The sequence below is a fragment of the Lepus europaeus genome, chromosome 21 (assembly GCF_033115175.1).
Source record: "Lepus europaeus isolate LE1 chromosome 21, mLepTim1.pri, whole genome shotgun sequence".
Lineage (NCBI taxonomy): Eukaryota > Metazoa > Chordata > Mammalia > Lagomorpha > Leporidae > Lepus > Lepus europaeus.
The window spans coordinates 14,168,401-14,195,740 of NC_084847.1; the positions used below are offsets into that span (position 1 = coordinate 14,168,401).

The 27,340-nt window shown below is 52.7% G+C and overlaps 1 protein-coding gene across 1 annotated transcript in view; it reads right to left on the reverse strand.

Annotated features, from left to right (window-relative positions):
* XYLT1 (xylosyltransferase 1) overlaps positions 1-27,340 on the reverse strand; it is a 336,604-nt gene that overhangs the window by 211,746 nt on the left and 97,518 nt on the right. The window contains exon 2 of the mRNA XM_062180382.1: positions 22,266-22,304. Within this exon, the coding sequence (XP_062036366.1) occupies positions 22,266-22,304 (39 nt within the window). The remainder of the gene's footprint in view (positions 1-22,265; positions 22,305-27,340) is intronic.

A 27,340-nucleotide genomic window follows, 5' to 3' on the forward strand; every position in this document is an offset into this window, starting at 1 on the left:
TGGCCAGCAGCCCTCCTTGTCACGGGGACCCGGTCCAGGGCGGCAGGCTCCAATCTCATGCTCTCAGGGGAGTCAGAAGGCAGCTCAGCCTCCTGCTAGCATTGTGCCTGCTTCCTACAGCTGTGGGTCTTCACCCTGTCCCAGGAGCAGCCCCCATGAGGCCTGCATGGCTTGTGCCGTGCTCCTCCCTGGGCTGGGTGTCTGCCTGACTCGAGTGCCTCTACCGATCTGATCCGACCAGTGTCAGGTGTCAACCCCAAAGGGTGGGAATCCCTACAGCACCGACAGCTCCAGAGGAAAAGATCAAGACACACACAACACTACCCTCTGAGCAGGATGGGGTCCTTAAGAACCCACACGATGGAGAGGGCGTCTGGCACAGAGGCACCGTCGCTGCTTGGGATGTCCGCCTCCCATGTTGGAGTGTCTGGCTCGAGCCCCAGTCACTCTGCTTTCAATCCAGCTTCCTGCTAACACATACCCCGGGAGGCAGGGCCCTGGAACCCACGTGGGAGACCCTGCTGGCTTTGGCTTAGCCCAACCCTGCCTGGTACAGGCATTTGAAGGGTGAACCAGTGAATGGAAGATCTCCTTCTATCTGCCTGTCTCGGGCCCACGTCTGCTGACAGGAGCTCTGCGTTCTGCAGCCTCCACTTCCTGTCTGATTTAGTTACTGGAAAGGCAGAGTGAGATGGAGATTACACACACAAACACACACACACACACAGATCCATCATCCCTCCGGTGGTTCAGTCCCCAGATGGCTGCAAAGGCCAGAGCTGAGCCAGGTGGAAGCTAGGAGCCAGGAGCTTCATCCGAGTCTCCCACATGGGTAGCAGGGACCCAAATACTTAGTCCATCCTTCGCTGCTCTTCCTAGGTGCATTAGCAGGGAGCAGGATTCGAAGAAGAAAAGCCGGGACTCAAACCGGCGCCCATATGGGAGACTGTGGTGTTGCAGGCGAAAGCTTCGCCTGCGACGCCGCGACACCACAATGCCGGCCCCCTTCCTGTACTGTAATCGTTGATTGGTTGACTTTGCCTTTCCTTATCCATGCACCATCTGCTGTTTCATTTATTTTTCAGTGTTCCTTAGATAAGTTCCTCTATATCCTTACTTCAATGATTTAATTTAAAAAGGAAACATTATCCTTAAATTGGAGGAAAACTAGTATAATTTGCCATAAAGGGAATGCAAATAGAAAAATAAACAAAGCGCTATTAATGAATGTCTTTACAGTTTGCTCACGCACTGCCTACACCCGTCTCGGGAGCCCCCTGTGGCTAACACTTGGGGAGAGGCCGCAGCACAGAAGCCGAGACTAGGCCTTGCCTGGCTGTGTGGGAAGGCGTGGTACGGCAGGGGGAGGAGAGGCACTGTCCAGGGCAGTGCTGAGTCAGGGGAAAGGTGCCAGGTGGAAGTGCAGGGAGCATGGAGCACACGCTACGGAGGGGAAACGTGACCAGGACACATGAGGAAGAGGACTGGGGAGACCTAGACATGCCCCTCTCCCCTCCCCCGTCTCTTCCACCTGCTCTCAGGGCCGCCTGATTAAACAACCGACCACACACGCCTTCTGTTGGGGGCCATGGACAGAATCTGTGGGAAATGTAGATTAACATGCTTTGGGGACACGTTTGTCCCCCAGAATGCACAGTATCCAGGACTCCCCCAGACACCAAAATCCATGCGTGGTCCTATGTCTTCTCCAGCCTTCGTATGAGACCTGACACAATGCAACCGCTATGGAAACAGCTGTGATACTATGTTGCTTAGGGAATAATCACCTGGGGGAAAAAAGCCTGCCCACATGTAGTACAGACACAGGTTTTCCCTGGATCCTGGCTGGCTGACTCTGCAGACGTGGGCTCTGTAGGTAGGGAGTGCTGACTGTTTTGAAAGCAAAGAGGGAAAGAAGGGTCTTCTTATAACCCCCAGTTAACCAGAAAACAACGAAGCCAGGCGCCCACTGCCGTTTTTACTGTGGTCTAATTCCATGGGGACAATGGTGTATCATGAACGCAGATGTTCAAGGTCAAGGGGAGGTGCACAGGAAGTGGTGAAAGAGTGGTACAAAGATGAATCAGGAGATGTTGATGATGGAGCCCCAGCCCTCGCTGGTATGTGATTACATGCGCATGTGTGAGTGTGGATGTCTGTGTGTGCGATCACATGTGTGTGTGAACGTGGATGTCCATGTGTGACTACATGTGTGTGAATGTAGATGCCCGTGTGTGACTACATGTGCATGTGTGAGTGTGGCTGTTTCTGTGATTACATGTGTGCACATGGATATTCATGTACGTGATTACATGTGTGTGAACCTGGATATCCACATGTGTGATTGCATGTGTGAACATGGATGTCCATGTGATTATATGTGCATGTGTGAATGTGGATGTCTCTGATTACCTGTGTGCACATGGATATTCATGTACATGATTACATGTATGTGAACATGGATGTCTGTGTGTGATTATATGTGCATGTGAACCTGGATGTCCATGTGTGTGAATGTGGATGTCTATGTGCATGCTGAATGTGGATTCCATGTGTGATTACGTGTGTGTGAATATAGATGTCCATGTGTGTGATTACATTTGTGTTTGTGAATGTGGATGTCCATGTGTGTTATTATACATGTGTGTGGATGTGGATGTCCATGTGTGTGATTGCATGTATGTGTAAACATGGATGTCCATGTATGTGTGATTACATGTGTGTGAATGTTGGTTCAGTGTGTGGTTACATGTGTGTTTGTGAATGTGGATGTCTGTGTGTGGAACCTGGATGTCCGTGTGTGTGTGATTACATTTGTGTGGAACCTGGATGTCTGTGTGTGTGATTACATGTGCATGTGAACCTGGATGTCCGTGTGTGTGAATTTCACCCAGGGTTACCACAGGCTACCAAAAGGACATAAACACACACACACACACACACACTGCATAAGGTCAACTTCTAAATTGGTCAGAGCAAAAGAGCCAGGCTGACCTTTAAGCCAGCTGAGCCAACAGCACCCAACAGGCTGACGGAGCACGTGTCAGACCAGCCCTGCTGCTGCCCGGGCTGCCGCCTCAGGGCCTGGGAGCCGTGCGGGTGTCCAGCGATCAGAGCAAAGCTGTGCACCTGCTCTCTCAGATGACGGGCAGGGCGGCTTTCCTGCCTGCACGGGCTGCTGGTGATCTCTCACGAAGCCCAGGGAAAACGAGGGCCTCTATTCTGTAATACGATCCTCACCGGGCCCGGCCACAGCATTTTACAGGGTCGTATAGAATGCCAACTGCAGCAGTGAAAAAGGTTATTCCTCCACCCCACAAAGGTATATAAAGCCCTATAAAATATATATATATATATATTTTTTTTAAAAAAAAAAGAGGTTTCATTCTTGATATTTTCGGCCTCTGTTCACTGCTGGGAGACAGCGGCCTGCAAAGGTGGCCCTTAACACAGACTTCCAGAGACCCCTCAAGAAACCCCACTGCTAAGCCCAGGGAAGCCCTGAAGGCTGGGTCTCCTGGGGAAAGAGGTGCCGGAGGCTTCCTAGGGGCCGCTCCCAAGAAGCCACATGAACGCCCGTCTTCTCCAGGGAGCGCTCCTACAAACACGTCCTTCCCCCTCCTTCCCCAGCTCGGTTTTACCTCCACCTGCCAGTCTTCCCGTCTCCATGCTGCCTCTGAGCCTTCCTTCCCGTTGTCCCAATCCCCTCCCCACAGGGACGCACCAGAGCTCCTCCCAGGGAGTCTCCCCTGCACCCAGGCTCCCCTCTGCAACTCTGTCCCCACGCAGCAGGCAGAGTGACCTTGGCCCATGTCACTGTCTCACTCCAGCACCTATGGTGGCTCCCTCCTGGCCACAGGATAAATCTCAAGCTCCTGGGTGTGATCTACGGTATCTCGGCCTGTGCCTATTTCATCGGCCCCACTGTCTGCCAACCCCCGCCCCTCTCACTGAGCCACAGTGATACCATATTTCTTATGACTTTCTATAGTGCAAGCCTCCTATTTCCTTGTGATGTTCTATGTCACAAGACAGCACTCATATTTTTGTCTCTGTTCTGTTTGTAACAGCCTTGAGTGTTCCCTCACCCTGGCCTACTCCCACTCTTTAGGACATGATGTAGGTAAGTGCCTCTTCCAGGAAGCCTTCCAGGAGTGCTCTGCATTATACTAGTGTTCCTATGTTATCACAGAGCTGGTAACACTCCACAGGGGGGAAGAATCGCGAGTCCATGTATCGTATAAAAATTGAACTCTAGAGTGAGGACACTTGGGGTAGTAGCGTTGGCTCCAAGTGGGATCAGAGGAGCAAAATCTCATTATCTGCCCACTTATGTGCATCCCGGAGTACGTAGGTTGTGCTTCAACCCAGTGTTTTTAAAAACTGAACTGCAAGCAGTGAGGGAAGGGGGGAAGGACACAGAGGCAGTGAGAGGAATCACTTAGGTAACCCGGGGACCCCGCAGACCACGCCCTCCCTGAGGATCCACCCCGGCGCCAACTTCCTTTGAAGCTTCCTCTCTGTGTTCAGCCTGGGGACTGGATCCTGCCCCGGGATCCGTGCGCTTCTGGGATTGTGAAGAGAGAATCCCGCGGGTCTCAGGACATCTGTGTTTGCATTCTCAGGATCATGTTCACGACCTCCGCCTGAAACTGAGCAGGCCATTCAACCAGGAATCTAGGCGACAGGCTGCACAGGTACCAGCAACCCCCGAGACTGCGACACCAACAGAAATCATAGACGTTTTCGTGTCACATTGCTTTGGTAGCAGATGTCTCCAAACATTATTTACACTTGTCACTACTTCAGAGTCACGGTGCTTATTAGACCTGCTGCCGAATCCGGTTACTCAGCGTGCTCATAAAGCAGCCGATGCACGATTGCTCCGTAAATGCTATTTTTATATATATTTTGATAGCTGTACTTCAATCAAACTGCTTTCCTTTGTAGTCTCGTGCATTTAATTGTTGCATTTAAAAATTTCAATGTTATTTAGAGAAGAGAGGGCACGGGTTTTACAGGTGCCAAAGGGGTCCATGACACAGCAAAGCTTATCATGCCCCACTTTGTACCGTGAGCTCACTGGGGGCCTGGCACCAGGTCTTTCATTTTCCAATCCCAGCATCTAAAGCAGTGGTGATGTATCATAGCATATTTTACAAAATGAAAAGATATTCTGGGTGTCTACCTACCTAGCTTTCTTCCTTCCATCTGTTTATCCACCCAACCACCCATCCACCCATCTACTTACCCATCCATCCTCTACCCATTACCCAGTTCCCATCCACCTGATCCATCCTACAATTCTAACATTTGTCACCCACATTCAGTGCCGTGGCTAAGCTGGGGATCTGTCAGGAGGAACAGTGCGCAGGGGTAGAGAAGGCGACATCATTCTCTGGGGTGGCCTTGGGCTTGTCACTGAACACGCCTGCAGGACAGATGTGTTTCTGGGGCCTAGCGCAGAGCTCTGCCTCCCGGTGCTACACCACAGCCCCATGCCTGTGTCCAAACCATTTACTCCCCCTAAGCCCAGGAACATTTTGGCCTCTTGCTCTCAGAGTATCACAGAGCAGTTGAGCCTGCAGGAAAAGTCATGGGCCTTCCCAAGCCCGCCCATGGCAAAGAGTTCTGCCTGGGACCAAACCCCAGGCCAGCTCCCTACCTACTCGCCACATGACCTTGGATGACTTCTTCAAGCTCCTCCTCCCGGTGCCTCGGTTGCACCGTTTGAAAGAGAGGAGAGCAACCACACACCCAGCACAGATCAGACCTGTGGCAGTTTATGGGAAGAGTAATTCCTCCACGCAAAGTGCCTGTTTGTTTCCTTGAAATGGAATCTAATGGAATATATTTTACAATAACTCGCTTTCCCTTGTCTTACATCTTAGGTTGCATTTCATTACAGCAAGTATTGCTCTTTTTCATTTAAAAAGTGATTTATTTATTTATCTATCCATTCGAGGGACAGACAGCGATAAGGAGAGCTCCCATCTGCTGGCCTATTGCCCAAAGGACCACAGTGTCTGCGACCCAACCACTTGAGCTCACGTGCTGCCTCCCAGGGTGCACGTTAGCTGGATGCTGAGCTTGGGAGCAGAGACAGGACTGGAACGCAGGTGCTCTGATAGGAGATGCAAGTCCCTCAGTGAGCACCCTAACCTCCAGGCCAAATGCTTCCGTATTATTCTAAACTGTGTTCTGCTTGTCTAACTCTCTACTTCCAGCACCGGGCATGGTGTGTGGGACGCTAACTACTCAGTGGGTAGCAGGTGAATGAATTCAGCAGCCCATCAGCCCATCATCTAGCTCACTGACTTCCTGCTGGCAGGCATCTCAGCATTTTCTTTATTGTTATTTTAAAATATGCTGCCATGAACCATTACTGTACCTGTACCTTTTCACAACTGAACTCGTAGGGTAAGTGGCTAGATGTGGAGCCGCTGGCTCAAAGGGCGCATGCACTGTGAACTACGATAGGCGTAGCTTCACTGCCCTCCCTGCAGGTTTCCTCCAATCTCTCCTCCAAGTGTGTGAGTTCCTGTCTCTCCTCTCAAAGACACGGGTGATGATGCAGCATAACAACCTCTGATGAACCCTTGGGTAAAAACAGGATCGCTCTCTTGTGATCTGCATTTCAGCTATGAGTGGGCTTAGGTGTCTCTCAAAAGTGATCTCTTGCTGGATCCCTTCACTGCGTCTCCTAGGGTTCTGGGTGGCAGAGCTCGCTGCCTCGGCCTCCTTGACAAGAATGTCTTGGGTGCTGATCGCTAAGGCTTGCTGGGCACGTACCCCGTGCCCACCCAGTGCCCACCCAGTGCCCACCCGGTGCCCACACAGTGTCAAGTGCTTTACATGAAGGGATGCCTTCACTCTTCCCATAAATCCCATAGATCCGATCTGTGCTGGACATGTGGATGCCACCCTCGCTGGAGGAGTACAAGAGCAGGTGATGGGGCCGGCGCTGCGACTCAATAGGCTAATCCTTCGCCTTGTGGCGCCGGCACACTGGGTTCTAGTCCCGGTTGCCCCTCTTCCAGGCCAGCTCTCTGCTATGGCCCGGGAAGGCAGTGGAGGATGGCCCAAGGCCTTGGGCCCTGCACCCGCATGGGAGACCAGGAGAAGCACCTGGCTCCTGGCTTCGGATCAGCGCAGCGCATTGGCAGCAGTGCACTGGCTGCGGCGGCCATTGGAGGGTGAACCAATGGCAAAGGAAGACCTTTCTCTCTGTCTCTCTCTCTCACTGTCCACTCTGCCTGTCAAAAAAAAAAAAAAAAGAGCAGGTGATGGAGGAAGTGGCACCCACGGGACACAAGTGGCAGTCGGGAGCGGAGTCCTAACAGAGGGAGCCAAGGAAGGGTTTGGTGTCTGCTGTGTTCTAAGGGTAGAGTCCTCAAGACTTACTCTACACTAAGGCAATACAAGCAGGTGATTACAAAAATTAAATAATATGACAGCATACTAAGTGAAAAGCAAATTCCTATCTGCTTTCTCTAATATACAAAGATGACTGTGTTTTTTAAATCCCTTCTTCCAGATTTCCCCTTTGCATATTCACATGTATGTGCATATTCACATGTATGTGCATATTCATGCACAAGCGTGTGCTGGCAGATTTATTTGGAGTTCATTTTTGGCAAGGCAGGGGCAGAGTCTGTTTTCAAAAGTTCGGCTGTCTCACTCCTCTGTTCTCAATTATCAGAAGAGTTCCCAGCGTGGGGTCAAAGCCGGTCTTTTCCTAGTTCAACAAGGGACTGGGGATCTCAGCCCACCTGCACCGCCCCTCTCTGCCTTCCTCACTCTGCTCCAGCCACGGCAGCCTCTGCCATGCTACAACTGGGCCACGCACAGCCGACCTCAGGGCCTTCATAACCACTGCTCACTGTTCATCCAGGTGCCCACAGGGCTCGTTCGCCCAAACACTGCTGATGGAGATGGCCCCAAAGCACCTGGGAAACCCCTCCCTGAGTCACCTGCCCTGGCCCAGCCCTCCCCTGCCTCCGTCTCACACAGCCATACACGTTTCTCATTTAGAACACACGTTCACGAGGGTGGGAACGTCCATGTGCCCCCAACTCTGCCCCAGTCCCTAAAACAGGGTTCTGGCACATGGTAGGCACTCACTAAATATTTATGGAACAAACTGATCAATAGTATCATAGTGACGTGACAATAGATATGACATTAATGTACTATATGGATGACAGCAAGCTTGAAAAACAAATCCAGAAAGGGACCACCAATGCCCAAAATATAAATTTTAAAAATATATTTAAAACATCATGTTTCCAGCCATGGTGGAGAAATCAGGGCAGGGGAAACACCCAACTGAAACCAACAGGAAACAGGCCACAGAGCACACAGCAGCCTTGCTGTCTGAGCAGCTTCGCCACACACAAGACTGTGAAGGAGGCCACGGTCAAAGCCAGCAGTGTCTGAACACAGGGCGGCGTCAGCCCCCGAAACCACAGACTACGTCCCGCGCCAGGGGAGCCCACGCCCTCCTGTGACAGCCAATCCACAGCCAGCCTGTGAACCCCAGCAAACCCCATCCCGGCAGCCTTCAGTGGGGCAAAACTGCCGGAGCACGCCTGGAACCGAACCCCTGGCACTCTGCAAGGCACACTGGGCCTGTTGCATGGAGGTGACAGGGCTGTGGTGGATCCCCCGGGGTGAGCCGCGGGACTCGTGAGATGTTGTTCCTAGGGTTGTGGCTGGCCTTTTAAAGGGGACAACGACATTAGAGCTGGCCTCTGCATCTCATCTTTGGCTCGGAAACGCTGGGCTCACGCCGACGTGTTCACAGCCCCAGTGGCGGATCCATGGGAATAAGATCTCCAGACCCAACAGTTACAGGGAGAACCCCCGTGAACATTTCGTTACAGCCGGCAGAAGGTGCCGACTTCGACACAGTTCTACCAATCACATCGGGTTACCCTGCTGGTTCCCAGTGCAGTAGGGAAGTGACTTCCCCCTCTCCCCAGGGGATATTAGGCAATGCCTGGAGTTATTTTTGGTTGTAACGCTGCCTCTCAAGTAAATAAATAAATCTTTAAAAAAAAAATTAACCTGGAACCTCACTGCTTTCCACAGAACCAAACACTTTCTTAGGCCAGGTCAGATCTGGCCATGGGGAGGCCCGTGGGGCAACATGGGGTCTTCTGGGGTCACATGTCAAGAATGCCACCTCCTGCCACCTGATTATGCAATGGGATTTCAAAAAGTTCATTGAAAAAAATGACATTCAAAGGTACGTCCCACTTGGTGCAACACATTTTACAATCCATGCATGGCTGTTGTCACGAGCATTTCCCGTGAACATTCCGCAGACCCCTTAGCGAGCACGGAGGTGCGTGAGCTGGCCACCAAGCCTCGCTCAGCTCCTCTGGGCGCCTGGCTGCGGCTTCCTCCCCAGGACAGCAAAACTGCACTTCTGGCCTCGCTCCCACGCCTCGGCACCTGCGCCCCGCTGCCTTCAGTTCTCCACCCCGTCCTCTCTGATTGGAGGAAAATGAGGAGCTATGGCAGCTCCCAGCAGAAATCAAGAAGGGAACTAGGGTTGAGAAGACGCTCACTTTCTGAGAGGCAGCGGAAGCCACGGGGGCTGGCCCTCCCTCTCCGTCCTGCAGGACGCGTGGTGGAGAAGCGGCGACACGTGGGCCCTCCCCCTGGACTCTCAGAAACACAAACAGGCTGGTGTGGTGGCACCTGTGAGAAACCAGATTGAAAGGCCAACTCGGGTAACGTTTACTGGACGTGTGGCAGAGAGAGAGTGGTGTGGGCCTTGCCTGTTGGCAGAAATAACTCGTCTTCCACATCAGCCTGCTCTGGGGCTCAGGGAGGTGCTGAAGGCCCATCCGCCCCCCAGCCCCGGCCCCAGACCTCGGCCCCTCCCGGGAGGACAATGCCAGTCACCACCTGTGGCTGTGACCGACAGAAGGGTGTGAGCCAGTGTCCCCGGCCTGGGCCCCTCTCCTGACCTCTGCGGATCCCTGGGTTAATGTGGCTATATCTGGAAGGTTTGTTTCTCAGTTCACTGGGAGGGGAGGGGATGCTACAGAGAGAGAAGCAGCTGTCATCCATGCCCCAGAACAACGGCCACGTGTCTGGCACAAGAGCCTCAACTCTCTCCTCGTCTCCTCTCGGGGACCTAGCCTCAGTGTGAAGACCCCCCTACCTGAATTAGAACGAGACGGGACACAATGGCAACTCGCCCTGGGACAGCAGCAATAGTGCTGAGTCAGCAAGGGGAAGAGATGCCACCCCAACTAAGCGACAGCCAAGCCAACAAGGGAGGTGACATGGAACAGGGCAGGCCATGAGGGGCACTGTCACCAGCCCGGGGTCTGAAGGGGACAGAGTGGCTCCGAAGCTGTGGCTTCATACAGAGACACACAAAACCACGGAGACCACAGCATCTCACCTTCTTGCAGCCTCCGTCTCCTGCCAGTCTCCTACCTCGGCCGAGGCAACGCAAAGTCCACGTGGCTTCAGGGGACCCTGCTGGGGGCCCTGAGAAAGGAGCAGGGGGCTGAGAGCAGATCTGATGGGGGCTTGGGGTGCACAGGACACCCCACACGCTTCATCTCTCTATCGCCCAACATGGCGGGGGGCTGCCGATCCCACACTGAGCACCCACCTCTGAGCGCCATTTCCTATCTGACTGATCATCAGCAGGGCCGCCGGGCAGCACTGAGAATCCTGGTTTGCCACGAGGAGGCAGAGTGCCCGGGCAAAGGCCCGGCTTGGAGTCACCGCAAGGCTGCGGGCGAGGGAGGCCTGGGCTCGGGTCTCCTCACCGTCACTCGGGAGCTCTGTGGGCTTGGACCAGGTACCTGGCCTCTCGCTGCTGCAGCACCTTCGCTGCCAAGGTGGAGACCAGGGCACCTTGCCCATGGCTGTCGTCAGGACGAGGCGACATCACCCATAGCAAGGGCGCGGCAAGGTCCCAGGCACAGACATAGGCAGCCAATGTGGCAGTTAGGGACTGCTCCCCAGCTCCAAAACGCTGCACACGTGACTCTCTCTGGATGTGTATGTCCCCCACACGCCTGGCTCTCCTGCGTGCTGCCATTTTACATGCAAGTGATTTTCAGGACTGAAATACCCCGCAAGCCCAGCCTGGACCTTCGAGCACTGGACCATTCTTCGAGCTCCCGGGCTGTGCAGTGCAGCCCAAGGCTCAGTGATGGCAGGGGTGTGGTATTCATGCCAAGTGTTAGTGATGTCTCCTGACACCTGCTCAGTCGAGGTGAATCCAGCAACAGTGCCTCGTGCCCTGCACCGGCAGTGCCTGTCAAGAATGGGGCAGCTTGGGGGTTGGCACTGTGGCGTGGTAGGTCAAGCCTCCGCCTGCATCGCCATCATCCTGTATTGGTGCCAGTTTGTGTCCTAGCTGCTCAGATGCGATCCAGCTCTCTGCTATGGCCTGGGAGAACAGTAGAAGATGTTTGGGCCCCTGTACCCACATGGGAGACCCAGAAGAAGCTCCTTACTCCTGGCTCCGGATCAGCTCAGCTCCAGTTGTTGTGGCAATTTGGGGAGTGAACCAGCCGAGGGAAGCACCTCCCCGCCTCTGTAACTCTCTGCCTCTCAAATAAATGAATAAATCCTTAAAAATAAATAAATAGAAAAATGGGGCAGCTCCTAGAGGAGACACCACTAGCTGGATGGGAGAAGCGAGTGTCTCTTCCCCAGTGTGCCACCAGGAGCCCTGTCTCAGCAGGGGCCGCTGCTCCTCATCCCATAATTCCCTGACCTGACAGATGCTTCCCAAGCCTGGAGTACCCAGGGAGTGATTATATCTGTGTCTAATCTGTGTCTATAATCGTATCTAATATCTGACCCACCTCTCACTTACGTCTGCATCTCATCGGTATCTATAATCTCTAGCACAGCCACGGGGGCTGCGAAACCTTCAGGGAAACATGGATGTAAAGATGGCGTGGGGGTGGGAGTTGGGCACAGGGGTTAAGACACCGCTTGGAGTGACCACATCCCATGTCGGAGTGCCTGGGTTCGAGTCCCACCTCTGCCTTCAGCTCTACTTTCCTGCTAACGCACACACTGAACAGAGATGGCTCAGGTGGCTGGGTCCCTGCCACCCACAGGCGAGACTTGGGGTCTGGGGCCTTAGCTTCAGCCTGGCCCAGCCCTGCCTGTTGCAAGCATTTGGGGGAATGAACACACAGAAGAGAGCGTTCTCTCTGTGTCTCTCGCTCTCTGTCATCTCCCTTTTAAATAAATAAAAACCTTAAAGATACTGTGACTTTTCCACGCTTGTACATTTCCATCGAATCTGTATCTATAGATCTCACTTCTTTCCCTGTGTATATCCAGCAACATGGCCGCCATGGGGACAGAGTTCCAACGATGACCTGGCTCTCAGTCTCCCTGGGCTTCAGCTGGCTCTTCTGTAAAGTGGAGCTGTCTCATGAGCACCTGAGTACTCCCAATAATCGGAAGCTGAACAGCCAAGTTCAAATCCGGCTCCACCGGCCCCCTGGTGGGGAGGGGGGAGGGGCAGCTGAACCTCCATGGGACTCAGTTTCTCACAGGCGGCATGGAGATGACAGTCGCCACTCCCACGTGGGACGGTTGTGAAATGTACATGAGTGAGTCCAGTTTAAAAATTTATGTAGGGGTCGGCCAGTGCTGCAGCTCACTTGGCTAATCCTCCACCTGCGGCACCGGCACCCCGGGTTCTAGTCCCGGTTGCTCCTCTTCCAGTCCAGCTCTCTGCTGTGGCCCGGGAGTGCAGTGGAGGATGGCCCAAGTGCTTGGGCCCTGCACCCACATGGGAGACCAGGTGGAAGCACCTGGCTCCTGGCTTCAGATCGGCGCAGCGCACCAGCCATAGCGGCCATTTGGGGGGTGAACCAACAGAAGGAAGACCTTTCTCTCTGTCCCTCTCTCTCACTGTCTAAATCTGCCTGTCAAAAAAAAAAAAAAAACAAAAAAACAAAAAAAAACACCTTATGTAGGGGAACGCCTGGCACGGCGTAAGTGCTTAGTGAGTGTAAGTTAAGAGGGAATCAAATGCCTGATGCACGGTTCCCATCTCATAGTGAACACACGTGTGCACTCAGTAGTGACGAGGACAAGCATTTCCACAGTTCTGAGTTAAGGGCTGAACTCAACCTCCAACGCCCGCTCCCATTAAGAACAGGGGAACGGTGATCTCTCGCTGTGATCTGTTTTTCAAAGCGACGCTTGCGGCTGCACTTCGGGGAAGCTGCTGGCTATTTGTGGAGGGTTGCATCACATCGTTCTGCCCGAGTCACAGCAAGGAGCCCCAGCCGTGGGACCACAAGCCCTCCCCGCCCGAGTGCAGCCTTCCCAACAGGGGGCCAGGTCTGCACACAAACAAGGGTCTTGCTGCCCTCCCCCTCAAATGGGTTCACCAAAGACCCAGCCACTCAGAGCTGGAGGAAGAGATCAAAGGCCCTGTGGGCACCACAGAAACTCTGCTCCCTAGAGGCGGCTGACGGCACGAAGGCAGGTGGCTGGGCGCTGGTCTCCTCTCACCATCCTCTCAGCAGATGCTGGGCACCATAAAAATTCATGGGCTGGAGACTCAGGTAAGAGCCACTCGGAAGCTCCCTGACTGCTCCCCAAAACTGCTCTCCGTGGAGGACAAGGTTAATCGGAGCCCAGCGCTGGAAGACAGGCAAGAAGGCAGCAGCTGCTTAAATCGGGGGAGGGAGGGAAAAGCTTGGAGAGAAAGGAGCTTGCACACAGAGGCCGTGGTCTGCCTTGGAAAGCGGAACCAGGCCGAAAGGCAAGAGAAGCCAAGGGCCTGCTCCGTGAGGACAGAAGCCTGGGCCGGCCCCTCTCCAATCCCAGCCCTGGCACCTGGATTTTTAAATTGCTTTAAAACTCGGCACATCGTCTGTGCTATTGAGCTGTGAAACCCGATTCTTCCAAGAATGTCTTTTTTCCTCCCATAATAGACCAACAAGATCTGCCTGGTGCACACCCTGTGCACACATACACGTGTATCGGGGTCAGCGTGTGCAGAGTCAGTTGTAATAAATGCAGAACTGTACTCATGGGGCACGGGGTGGGGGTGGTCATGCCAGAACCCACAGGCTGGATGAAGGCTCTCAACCAGGGAGGGTGACCTCTGATCACCAGGGAAGACACCCCCGTGTGGCTGGAAGTGTCTTTGTATCAAAGAAGCTGTCCACAGAGCAACTGGGACTGCCCTGGCATTTCTCAGCCTTGGCTGACACTGGGGGCTGCAGAATTCTCTCCTGGAGAGAGGGAGGGCTCTCCGGGGCACTGGAGGACATTGTCAGCATCCCTGACCTCTCCCCATGAGGGGCCAAGTTGTGACAGTCACAAACGTCCCCAGCCGTTGTCCTGGGTGGTTTTACACTGCAGGTCAAATCCAGCTGTCCATCATCTAGATCTCTGACGTCTGTCCCCACAGCGGCACAGCTGGGCTAAGACCTGAAGCTCCCTTGGCTTCTCCAATTTCTCCCTCTGGAGTGGACACACTTGCCTTTTCGATCTGGAATGTACATGGGATAGCTGGAGTTCAGCAGCCGTCCTGGTTCACGAGGTAACATGGAGGATGAGAGCCACTCAGCCAGGATGGCAGAGGAAATAGAGTGAGCCAGGGTCCCTGACACTTCTGTGGGCCCCTAAACCCCTATGGGCTTAAAAAGCCAAAATCTCCCACGGGACACGAGTGTGAACGGATGGACCTGAGCTTAAGGCCTTTTTTATCCCCACCTCCTCAGTCCTCTTCCCGAGCCTTGCTTGGTAAGGTAATTCCTTATTCATCTTGACATGCCATGACATAAAGGTGCGAAGGGGCCTGAAGGAGCAACCCTCTAATTGACTCTAAGCAAACCTGGCGTTATTTTCATAGGAACCCAGGCAAACCATGCAAAAAATTTCAACACTACTACTGTGGTCTCTGGCAAGGTTAACTCGTTCACGACTACAAGCTCACAGCTCAAATCCTCACCCACTGGGGAGGCTGACGGGGCAGGGGGCAGAGGGGGCACAATGAGAAGCACAGGCTGGCGGCACCTGTGCACGTGTGCACCCCTAATCCCACCCATTTCCTAGAGGGGCCTCTGGGTCATGTAAGGCCTCTGTATGGCCCAACACTACACGCTCAACAAACCCATTCCTCATCACGCCCCCGAGCCTCCCTCCCCATCATGCCCCTGAACCTCCCTCTCCATCACACCCCTGAGCCTCCCTCCCCATCACGCCCCTGAACCTCCCTCCCCATCACACCCCTGAGCCTCCCTCCCCATCACGCCCCCGAGCCTCCCTCCCCATCATACCCAAGCCTCCCTCCCCTTCATGCCCCTGAGCCTCCCTCCCCATCACGCCCCTGAACCTCCCTCCCCATCATACCCCTGAGCCTCCCTCCCCATCACGCCCCTGAACCTCCCTCCCCATCATACCCCTGAGCCTCCCTCCCCATCATACCCAAGCCTCCCTCCCCTTCATGCCCCTGAGCCTCCCTCCCCATCATGCCCTTGAACCTCCCTCCCCATCATGCCCTTGAACCTCCCTCCCCATCACGCCCCTGAGCCTCCCTCCCCATCATGCCCTTGAACCTCCCTCCCCATCATGCCCCTGAACCTCCCTCCCCATCACGCCCCTTAGCCTCCCTCCCCATCACGCCCCTGAGCCTCCCTCCCCATCATGCCCTTGAACCTCCCTCCCCATCACGCCCCTGAGCCTCCCTCCCCATCACGCCCCTGAGCCTCCCTCCCCATCATACCCCTGAACCTCCCTCCTCATCACGCCCCTGAGCCTCCCTCCCCATCATGCCCCTGAACCTCCCTCCCCATCACGCCCCTGAGCCTCCCTCCCCATCATGCCCTTGAACCTCCCTCCCCATCATGCCCCTCAGCCTCCCTCCCCATCATGCCCCTGAACCTCCTTCCCCATCATGCCCAAGCCTCCCCCCCCATCATGCCCCTGAGCCTCCCTCCCCATCATGCCCTTGAACCTCCCTTCCCATCATGCTCCTGAGCCTCACTTCCCATCATGCACCAGACAAGATGACACTTCCTAGAGACCACCACATGTGCTGTTTAGAAATTCAATTAGGGCACCACCCCCTCCTGTAAAAGCATGCCTTCCTTCCTCAGAAGAGGTTGCCTGCACTCACGTCTGGGTGTTCACTGTCCCTTCCCATAAGCCTTGCTGTGCTGCACATTTTTTGCCTCCTCCTCAGTCTCTTTGTGCGAGGAGACAAGAACTTGGACCTAGCCCAGGCAGCGGTCTGCCCCCACCCGACTCCAGCACTAGAGAGCTGGCTGCGCAGTCACACGCTGGTTTGCAAAGACACCTGACCGCTTTCTAATCACTGGCCACTACCTGAAGTCACAGACGCGCCCACTGGCTTGGATGTGTCCTGACTCTCCCAAGCGGAACGGAAGCCTCGTGGGCTGGAGCCCTTTTTGGCCCATTGCTGTCTCCGCAGCAACCAGCACAAGGCTTGGCCTGCGCGTGGCCCAACAGCTATTTACTGAACAAGCAAGGAGATGAATGGATTTGCATAGACGAATGGATTTACATAGACGAATGGATTTACACAGATGCCATTTTAAAGCAGCAACTTCGCTTCACATGTGCTGTTCATCTCCTACCTGAGTTTTGCGCAGAGTCCTCGTGGCCCCAGCAACACCCTTGTTCCCTTCCCCTCTGCTCCCACTTAGTTGATCAAAGAGACTCAAGTACCTGGCTGGTTTTGAAAACTGAGCAGCCGGAGTTCGCCTCCGTACGCCCTTGATCTTCAGGCCCTGAGAGGCAGCGCCATGCAAATGAAGGTCTGCTTTCCAGAGTGGAGTCAACTTCACAAGGGCCCAGACTGACAACTCTTTGCTTTACAAAAGAGCTCCTTTCTTGCAGCTTCCCAAGGTGTCTCCTTGTTTGAGGAGAGCCCATTAACTAATTGACAGAGAAGCTATTGGCGTGGAGAGGGGGAGGCAGAAAAATTAAAATTAAATGACAAGCGGCTATGCCAACTGGAGCAGCCTCAGAAATGATGGGCTGTCTTGGGAATCAATGAGAAGAAGAGAATCAAATAAGCATTCAGACTCATCAAAACCCTATTGATGTGCACGGAGGAGATGTTTCATTCTTTTGTTGTTTTAAAATAAAATTTCTATTGGGTCTATTGCCTAAGCCATTGTATCCACAAGCCTTGTGGCAAGTTTCCGGTCAAAAAAATTACTCACTGTGCCAAACATTCTATCTGTGTCTTTATCTTTCTAGCTAGCTAGCTATCCACCCTTCTATCATCCATCTCTCCACCTATACTATGCCCAAGCATTTGTGCGAAACATTCCTTTTCTATCCATCCATCCATCCATCCATCCTCCACCTCTCTACCTATATCTAAGTACATCTGGAAATATTTGTACAAAGCGTTCTCTATATAAAGCTATCAATCCATCCATCCACCCATCCACTTCCCACCCACACCTCATCCATCTCTCTACATATACTATGTCTAAGTACATCTGGGACATTGTACAAAGCATTCCCTATCTATCTATCTATCTATCTAGCAATCAACTTTGGGTGGCACATGTCAAGCCAGTCCCTCTAGTTTTGCCTGAGTCCTACCAAATATTTCTACTAGTGAAGGCAAATTTATTTTCCAGCAAAGAAGGATAGAGGTTGAGAGGAGAGACTCTGATGTCACAGGACCCTGAGTCTGACACCCACCAATGCTTTGCACCACCAGTGTGACTGTGGGCAGGTTACTTAACCTCTCTAAACCTTCAGTGCCTCACCAGAAGCTGAGTGCTAGAAGAGCATCCGCTTTACACTGCGGCACTTGGGGATTCCATGGGAAAGGCCAGTTCTTGGCAAATGGCAAACGTTAGTGGTAGCTTCGGGATCCGCAGGAGAGAAGGCCCACACTTCCGGGAATGGAGAGTCCCTACCCACACTTCCGGACCAAAAAGTCCTTGCCAAGGTCCCTGTGGACGCCTAAACATCAACCAATGAGAATCAGACATGCCTCAACCTTTAACCTCCATGCCCTGTATCTATAAAAGGAGCCATCCCAACCTCTGACTTGCAACTTCCCCCGGGGCACCCCCCCCTGTTGGGACCAGGGGAACCTCCCCCGGGGGTGGGGGGGGGCAAAATCCTAACAAAAGCCTGTAAATTGATCCATCTGGCTGGGAAGATTTGTTATGCTGGACACCATGCAGTTAGTGGGAGTGGGGATAAGAATAACGACACCAACCTGCTAACCAAATTGCAGTTCCTTTCAGACCTTGTTCATTTCTAGGTCGCTGGCTCCTGGGGAGCCCCCATCTGGAGCACAGAGAAGCTTGCAGGACTGCAAGTCGGGACTGCCTTGGTACTTCCCCAGGGGCAGTCTGCCGAGGGCAAAGCTGACACCAGGCAGTGCAACCTTCCTTGGCTTCCTCGTTGAATTAATGTGGTCATTAAGCAGACAGTCCTGCTGATGCCAACAGATGCAAAGCTCTGCTGTGCTGATAGCAAAGAGTATGACAGGAGCCCTCAGCAGCCTGGCCAACGCTCCCCGCAAGCTCAGAACAGCTGCATGGGGACAGATGAACCAAGCAGCAGGTGAGGACCGGTGCCACTCATACTAGGGGTGCACGAAAGAAAGCCCCTGGTTTGGCCGGGCTCCTGCAGAGGATGGGTCCTGGGCAAGCCAAGCTGCTGACACGTGTTGTAAGGTCACGGGCTAGCGGGGAAGTCTAAACACACAGGTCTACCTGCAGAACCCAGGCTCCAAGACGTGGCAGGCAAAGCCATCCTGAGGATCAAAGGGCATGGGGGGAGGAAGTGGGGACCCACACAGAGCTGCACATCACCTGTGCAATTGGTTCCTCCAAACGTGGCCACAGCCACCATCTTGCTCAGGGGCAGGGGAAACATTTAGGAGACGACACTCGTGCACTTTAACTCTTCTCTGCTCTTCTGTTCTGCCTTGCCTGTAGGCAGCTGAACAAGACCCCCTCGCTTACCCCACGAAGGGCTGATGTCCAGCACAGAGTCAGATCTGGCTATAGCCTTAGGCCAACAGTTGCGAAAAAAAAATGTGCTTTGGTAGGGTTCCAATGTGTCTTTAAAATGGGAAATCAGAACTCAGGGAAAGACAGCTCTATCCTACAGCTCCCTAAAGACCAAGAACTTAATCAGATTGAATGTTGATTGACAAATAGAGTCATTTCCCCAGTGATGCGGAACAGACACAGAGTGTCTGCCTTGTGTCACCAATGGCTGCAGACTGAGGCGCACGTCCCCTGGGCTAACAGATGTGACCTGAAGAGCGGTTATTGTTTCACAGGAGCTGTCACCCTCACTGTGTGCTGGCCAAAGCCATCGCCATGGGATTGTTCTTTCCCACGGAGGTGTGGAAGGGCTGGTCAGGTGGTGTCCAAAACAAAGGACACAGCGGGGCCAAGGGCAGAGCCGCCCCTCAACCCCCAGGGAGGTAAGATGTGGCTTCCCCAGTTCCGGACACAGATAATCCGTTCATGGGTTTTCCCGTGTCTCCTATGTTTTCCTTCTGGGGAAGAATGATCTGGAAGAGAATGCTTGGAGCTCGGGGCACCAGCATCTCCTATCAAACTATCTGGGTTCGAGTAGCAGCTCTGCTTCCAGTTCCAGTTTCCTGCTACTGCACCCTGGGAAGCAGCAGTGATGGATCATGGGAGACCCAGATGGAGTTTCTCACTCCTGGCTTTGGCCTGGCCCAGCTCCATTTGTTGTGGGCATTTGGGAAGTGAACCAGTGGATGGAAGAGATTCATCTGTCTGTTTGTGTCTCTGCCTTTCAAATAAATAAAATAGATGTTTTTTTCAAAAAAGAAGAGATGGGAGTTGGCGCTTTGGAGTAGCAGGTAAAGCTGCTGCCTGCAGTGTCGGCATCCCATGTGGGCGCCAGTTCAAGTCCCGGCTGCTCCATTACTGATCCAGCTCTCTGCTATGGCCTGGGAAAGCAGTAGAAGATGGCCCAAGTCCTTGGGCCCCTGCACCCCCGTGGGAGACCCAGAAGCAGCTCCTGGCTCTTGGCTTTGGATTGGCACAGCTCCAACCATTGCAGTCAACTGGGGAGTGAACCATTGGATGGAAGACCTTTCTCTCTCTCTCTGTCTCTCCTTCTCTCTCTGTATAACTCTGACTTTCAAATAAATAAATAAATCTTAAAAAAAAATAATAGTCTTAGAGTTCTCTCCTAATCTGCCGGACAGAGGAGGGACACGTTTCCCAAGCATGGCGCACAGAAGCCTGAGCACAGATTCAGATGACTTCAGTAGGCACCCAAGGAATATTTCCACTTTATGTTAATAGTTTAATATTTATTTTAGTGTTATGACACACATATATAATATATATAATATTTAAAGAGACACAGAGAGAGAAATTCAAACCTGTGATTTCATCGATGAGCATTTCTCAAACTCAACACCATTGGCAGAGTCTTGGGCTTGATCACTCTTTCCTGGGTGGGGCTGGCCCATGCACTGCAGGGTATTTAGCACCAGGAGTGCCCCCCACTCCCCATCCCCAGCCAGATGAGACAACCAAAAACGACTTCAGTTGCCAAATATCCCTCCGGGGTCAAAATCACTCTGGGTTGCCAATCGCTAGCCCACGACACTCTTTCTTCTGAGGGTGCAGTGAGTTAAGGAAAAGTACATTCTTAGGTACTCAAAAGAGCAGACAAACATCACGAATGGCAAACGGCGAGAACTGCTAAGGCAGAATGTGAATGATGGAAGGACGGGGAAAACTGATGGATGGCCCGACAGGGAGAGGAAACCGGACCCTTCTGCTCAAAGCCACTTTCTTTCTTCCCGTCCTGCCAGCCCTATCACTTGGTCACCCCAGGAGCCCACAGAACCACAAGTGCATCTGGGACATCACAGAACACAAGTGCGCAAAGCATCAGCTTCCCCCGCACGTCTGGGCTTCAAGATCCAGGAAGGAGAAGCCAGTGGGTTTACTCCTCTCTTGTTCCTTTGGGAAGACCCAGGCAGAGATCCACAGAGAGAGAGGGGTCAAGGAGCTAAGGGAGAGGGCTAAGGGAAAGGAAGAGGGGGTCTTGGCCAATGAGCTCCCAAAAGCCCCTAGGAGCTGTTATTCAGCCTTGAAATGTTCACATAGGTGTGCCTGTGTCTGACGCCTGAAAACTGTCCACTGTGGCGCTCCAAGGGTGGCCCCTGCCATCTCCCTTAACCCCGAACCTTCTGATCAGCGCACAGAGCCAAAGAACCGAGCCAGCCCCTGCAACTCCAGGAGGACGGGGAAGACGCACGCAGGGGCTTCAGAAAGTTCATGGAAGAGGGAAGCAATTTTTAAAATTTATTTAGGTACAAAAGCATTGAAATACATGAATCTTTTTAATACTACACATTTTCTGTGACCTTCCCGAAGATCCCTCCTATTCAGGGGATTTTAGAAACACTTGCAGCAACATGAACTTTATCTGCTCACGCTATTCTCCGTTGACTTCCTGAGGTCCCCTCAGAAACTGAACAGCAAACACTCAGAGGCACACAGTATGCTCCGCTGGCTTTATCGCCATTATCTGCTACAACGCTTAGCCACAGTATGGCAAGGGAGGCTAATACTCCAGAGGAGAAGACGGCGGCTTAGAGGCTGAGTGGCCCCAACAAGGACACAGAGACAGATGACACAGAGCTGGGATGCTCACCTGAGCCTGTGAGACATGTAGCTACTGCACCACCCAACCGCCCGGGAAAGCAGAAAGTGCACGGCTAAGGCCACACCCTCCCTTCTAAGGGCCGTCACACCACATGGAGACACAGTGGTGACCCAGATTCCAGGGAATGGCCTCGCGTGGGAGTGGACAGAGGGACGCAGCCTCTTTCCCTGGCTGCTGGGTCCTGCCATGGGGAAAAAGTTCCCCAAAGGGAAGACACGCAAGAGCATCTTCCTGTTGCCTGGCTCCGCTCTCTCCTCTCCGCCTTCACTTCACCTCCTCTGGATGATTAGGCAGCAGCAAGGGATGGAGGGACACTCACAAGAAAGGGCCTACAGCCCCTGCCACAAGGAGGAGGTACACAGATACCTGCATGTGCACCCCCACACAATTACACACAAGGAGGGGAGTGCACAGCCAGTGTGTGCACGCACATGTGGATGCCTGCACATATCCAACCATGGCAGGACGACAGCCTCAGGTGCCTCTCCAGCCTTTCTGAGCCCCTAGCAAACTAGCCAAGGAGCATCAAGACAGAGATAATTAACCAAGATGTGAAAAGGACTCACCTGGGTCTCCAGGGTGATCAGTGGACTCGGGTGCGGATCCTGCAGGAAAAAGGAGAAGACACACATGAGAGATGCAGAACAGGGAACTGTTTGCCAGCAAAGATGGAATCCTTTGAGCTCAAGTAACCCCATGGGAAGGGCAGCCCAACTCTCCTCAAAGCTACGCAGATGTCAAATGAGCCCGGTCCAATCTGTCCGCTCCTTTCTTCCTCCCACATCTATGCAAGGAGGCTCAAGGTTTCCAAGAAGGGGGCACCAGCATGGAGATCACACAAGATGGCACAGTATAAAGATAAGGAAGCCGGGGTTGGCACTGTGGCTCACTTGGCTAATCCTCCGCCTGCGGTGCCGGCATCCAGTATGGGCACCGGGTTCTAGTCTCGGTTGCTCCTCTTCTCTCTGCTGTGGCCCAGGAGGGCAGTGGAGGATGGCTCAAGTGCTTGGGCCCCTGCACCCACATCAGAGACCAGAAGGAAGCACCTGGCTCCTGGCTTTGGATTGGCACAGCGCACCGGCCTTAGTGGCCGCTTTTGGGATGAACCAACGGAAGGAAGACCTTTTTCTCTGCCTCTCTCTAACTCTGCCTGTCAAAAAAAAAAAAAAAAAAAAAAAAGAATAAGGAAGCCAAGCACTGCCACCACGTATCTCGAAGCACATTAGAATCCTCTTAGTAAGAGAGAAATCGTGTCCCTGAAATGATCAGAAATGAACCAGAAACAATGTAAAGTCTGGATGAGGGACTAGGCCAGCAAGTCGTAACTGACCTTGGGGAAAAAAAAAAGAGAGAGAGACAGAGAGAGAGAGGGAAGAAAATGGAACAGGCCAGAAAGAGAGGAGCTGAATTCCTGGCGGGAACAGCACATTCCGAGGGCTGGGGGAGACAGATCTTTTTCAGGATAGGGAGGGCCAGAGAAACATCCTACTCATTCACTCTCTACAAAAGCCAATTGACTCGAAGTGCTCGGTGGCAAGGTCCCGGGTCACTAAGCATGAACCCTTTGGGCTGGGGGAGGAACCCTGTAGGTGCAGAAGGAAGAAGAGACTGAGGCGAGGAGGCAGTGGGTGCAGGGAGTGGCTTCCAAGGAAAACAGGAAACCAGCACATAAAGACTATTTCTGTCTGCACTATGCCTGCTCTGAACTTAACCATTCATGCTTCTGAGAAAAGAACCTTAAGCTGCCCCGTAGGGAGAATGGGCACGGTTTTAGGGCCCCAAAGCACCAACCCAGTATGAAGCCTGGCTTTGTCCTAGCAGATTTCCCAACACAGGCAGAAGCCACGCAAATGAGCACCAGCCCAGAGGCTCATGCCAGGAAGAAGAAGGAAGTGTAAGGGAAATTGGAACTCTGCAAACTCCTATGTAGAGGAGCTGTCACTCACTTTCTTAACCACTGCTCTGTGATATCTTCACACGGATGCCTAATTCTGAGTATGAGGGTCATCATCTCAGCAACATTTTGTTTTCCATTTATTTTTATTTTTAACTGAGAGACAGAGGAAGACCTCTCGCTCACTCACTGGTTCACTTCCCAAATGCCCACAGTGGCCACATTTGGACTGGGGCCAGAGCCAGGAGACAAGAGCATAGGCTGAGTCTCCCACGTGGGTGGTAGGAGCTCAGTGACTTGAGCCATCACCACTGCCACCCAGGGTCTAGTGTCGGGAAAAGGAGCTGGCAATCAAATCCCGCACTCTGTCAGATACGGCGTGGGGACATCCCAATGGCTAGGCAAATGCTGGGTACATTTTGGGGTTCTGGTCCATTCTGACCTTTCTTTCAAGATAAAGAATTCACCTTCCCCCAATTCCAGCTTTGAGTGCAATTCCCAGGACTTCTTGATTGGCATAGCTCACAGGAAGCTGCCAAGACAAAAACCTGGCTCCAACTCTCACGTTTCCCCAGGCACCAAGTATCCCTCATGTCCCAGAATATACTGTGGGGAACATTTCTCCTCCCAACACCACAACCTTGGTCCATAAAGGGACCTGGATACGTCTTGCTGGCCTCTCTCTTTTCAAGCTCTTCCTCTCTCCTTGCCAAGGGTGAAGCAGCAGCTAGGATGGCTTAACATGCACTCAGCCACTTTTTCCAAGCAAGCCCTCTGCTTGAGCCACTATCACGGAACCCCCTCCAGATAGCCCCTTCAGTACTTCTGTGCAGCAACTGTTGACCTGCGGAGGAAGGTCACAGGGCAGGGCCCGCCTTGGGCGTTGGGAGGCAAGACTGTCTCCCAGGCCTGTGGCTGACAGTGCCTCCAATGAGTAAGAACAGGTGAGCTCTGCTCTTCAAGTTAAAGTCAGTCTACATCCATCCGTCCATCCATTCGGATCCATCTAGACTTTGATTAGAATTTCAGAAGGTGCATCTGAGCCTCGAAATTAATCTTCTCTAAGCCAGGAACTAACAATGCATCCCACGGGGGTGTTGGGTGCACACCCAGTCATTGAGCTGAGCTTCAGAACACATTTGCGCCGGCGCCGTGGCTCACTAGGCTAATCCTCCGCCTTGCGGCGCCGGCACACCGGGTTCTAGTCCCGGTCGGGGCGCCGGATTCTGTCCCGGTTACCCCTCTTCCAGGCCAGCTCTCTGCTGTGGCCAGGGAGTGCAGTGGAGGATGGCCCAAGTGCTTGGGCCCTGCACCCCATGGGAGACCAGGAGAAGCACCTGGCTCCTGCCATCGGATCAGCGCGGTGCGCCGGCCGCAGCGCACCAACCGCGGCGGCCATTGGAGGGTGAACCAATGGCAAAGGAAGGCCTTTCTCTCTCTCTCTCTCTCACTGTCCACTCTGCCTGTCAAAAAAAAAAAAACACATTTGCACAGTGTCTGGGGCTCAAGCTTCACTGTGCAGCACCCCAAGAGGGTGAAGAGGGGAGAGTACCAGCCCAAATCCCTACGAACAACTCTGCTGGAAACAACACAGGACATCTCTGTCCACTGTGCTGACAAAACCCAGTGCCTGCTCCTCTGACACAGTGAAACAGCCCTTCTTTCTTTGGTGTTCCGAGATCAGAGACCCTATCAGCGCACAGCCAGGGTCCAAGCTTTATGAAGAATCTTCTGGAAGACAAAAGCACAGATGCTATCTATTTAACTTCCGAATTAATCATCCAGGAACAAGCTAAAGTACTCAGAAGTGTTCATGTCATTAACACTGAGGATCATCAGCCAACACGATTCTGCTCTCCTCTCTCTCTGCACCTTGGAAACGCAAGAATCTCCCTGTCGAGGCTCCGTCCGGAGAATTCAGGGGATGACTATATATCTGTGAGGGCTCACTTTCAGCGACATCCTCCTTAATTGGAAAGGCTAACGAAGTGGAACCGGGTCAATGATGCTGTCTGCCTAATCCATCGTGTCTGTCCAAAACGGGGCTCTTCGGTTTACAGTAGAGTAAATTCCTGTCTGTCATGGGCAAGGCTGCCGGAGACCAAAGGGGAATTGGCAACGTGCTCACGGGCTATAATGGAGCACTCACAGGTTCCTAACGAAAGTTCCAGGGTGGCCAAACGTAAGGACATGCTTTCATATCATCGACTGCAGTGACTATAGCTGGGGAAGTCAAATGGGGAACCGGGGGGTTGGTTTAGTGTCCCTCCCTCTTCACAGCTCCCTGTGACCACAGGATCCTGTCACATGGGACTCTGCGGCTCCTGGCAGCATGTGTGCAGGGTGTGTCCCCACCCCTTCAGCTTGGGCTTCGCCCTTTGACTTCTTTGTCCAAGCACAGACTAGCCCATGTGTGTAGGGAGCAGGTTGAAATATGCTTAGGTAGTTGAGCATGACCTCTGGGGTTTTAGCCATCACTACAAGAACTTCCCCTAGCAGCCTGCTGGTCCAACAAAGATGACAGACACACAGAACAGACCTAGACCCCAACAGGCAGCATGGGGCCGAGCCCAGCCCCCTCGCCAATGCTTGCTGTTTCAATTCATTGAGTGTTGAAGTGGCTGGTTGTATAGCATTATTGTGGTAATACCTAATGGACATACTTCCTAACCATGACTTTGACAGAAACACAAAGTATTGTCACACACACTCACAGCCTTGGAACAGGAACAACACATACTGTCTTTCCCTAAGTCTTCAAATACCTCCCAGGAACACGAAACAGGTAACGCCCATTACTATAACAGCCAACGCTCACTGAGTGACACGCCAGACTATGTTCACGGCACCATCACATCAAGCAAGGAAACACATGACCGTCAGGAGCTGGTGTCATTGCTGAGTTAACCTTTGGGCCTCTTTCCCAAATGCAGGGATTCTTTGGAATTTATTATTTAGATGCTATCACAACATTAAAGGAAATGCTTGCTCTAGCCCGGAGACACAGTTTTCATTGCAAATGCAAGCACTCTGTCCCTCTCTCTCCCTCCCTCTCTGTGCCTCTGGTTTATTCTGAACTATATACCATGAGTAGATGACTTAACTAAAACTTAGAGTAGCTAAATACTCTACAGGCTAAGAATCCCTTATCTGAAATGCTTAGGACCCGATTTTGGAGTTTCTTGGATTTTGGAATATTTGCATAGATTTTATTGGTTGACTATCACTGAAATTGGAAATACGAAGTGTTTCAAAAAAAAAAAAACTTAAAGCACCATGTTAGTGCTCAAAAACTTTCATATTTTGAAGCATTTCAGGTTTCTGGACTAAGGATGCTCCATCTGTAGTACAACTGACGACTGTTCAGTTCCTTACCACACCCTAGGCACTAGACTTAACTTCTATGCAGATTATCATTAACCCCTGTAACAATTCCAAATGGTCCCATTATAGAGATGGAAAAATTGACAACTAGGGATTGAGTAACCTGCCCAGGGTCCCAGAGGTTATACCGGAAGCATGGATTTGATGTCAGCACCCTGTCCTTGAGAAACCTGTGTTCCGTTACTTTACAGTAGCTCTACTGCAGAATACAGACCCGTGGCCGTACAGTTGGGACTATGTCTACACAAGAAAGAACACTGACAGCGGGGGAAGAGCATCACCCTAACAAACACTGGAATCCCTTCTCAGCATCTGCAGCTTTGGTAAAGGCTGTGGCCGTGGCCCACAGAAACTAGCACATGC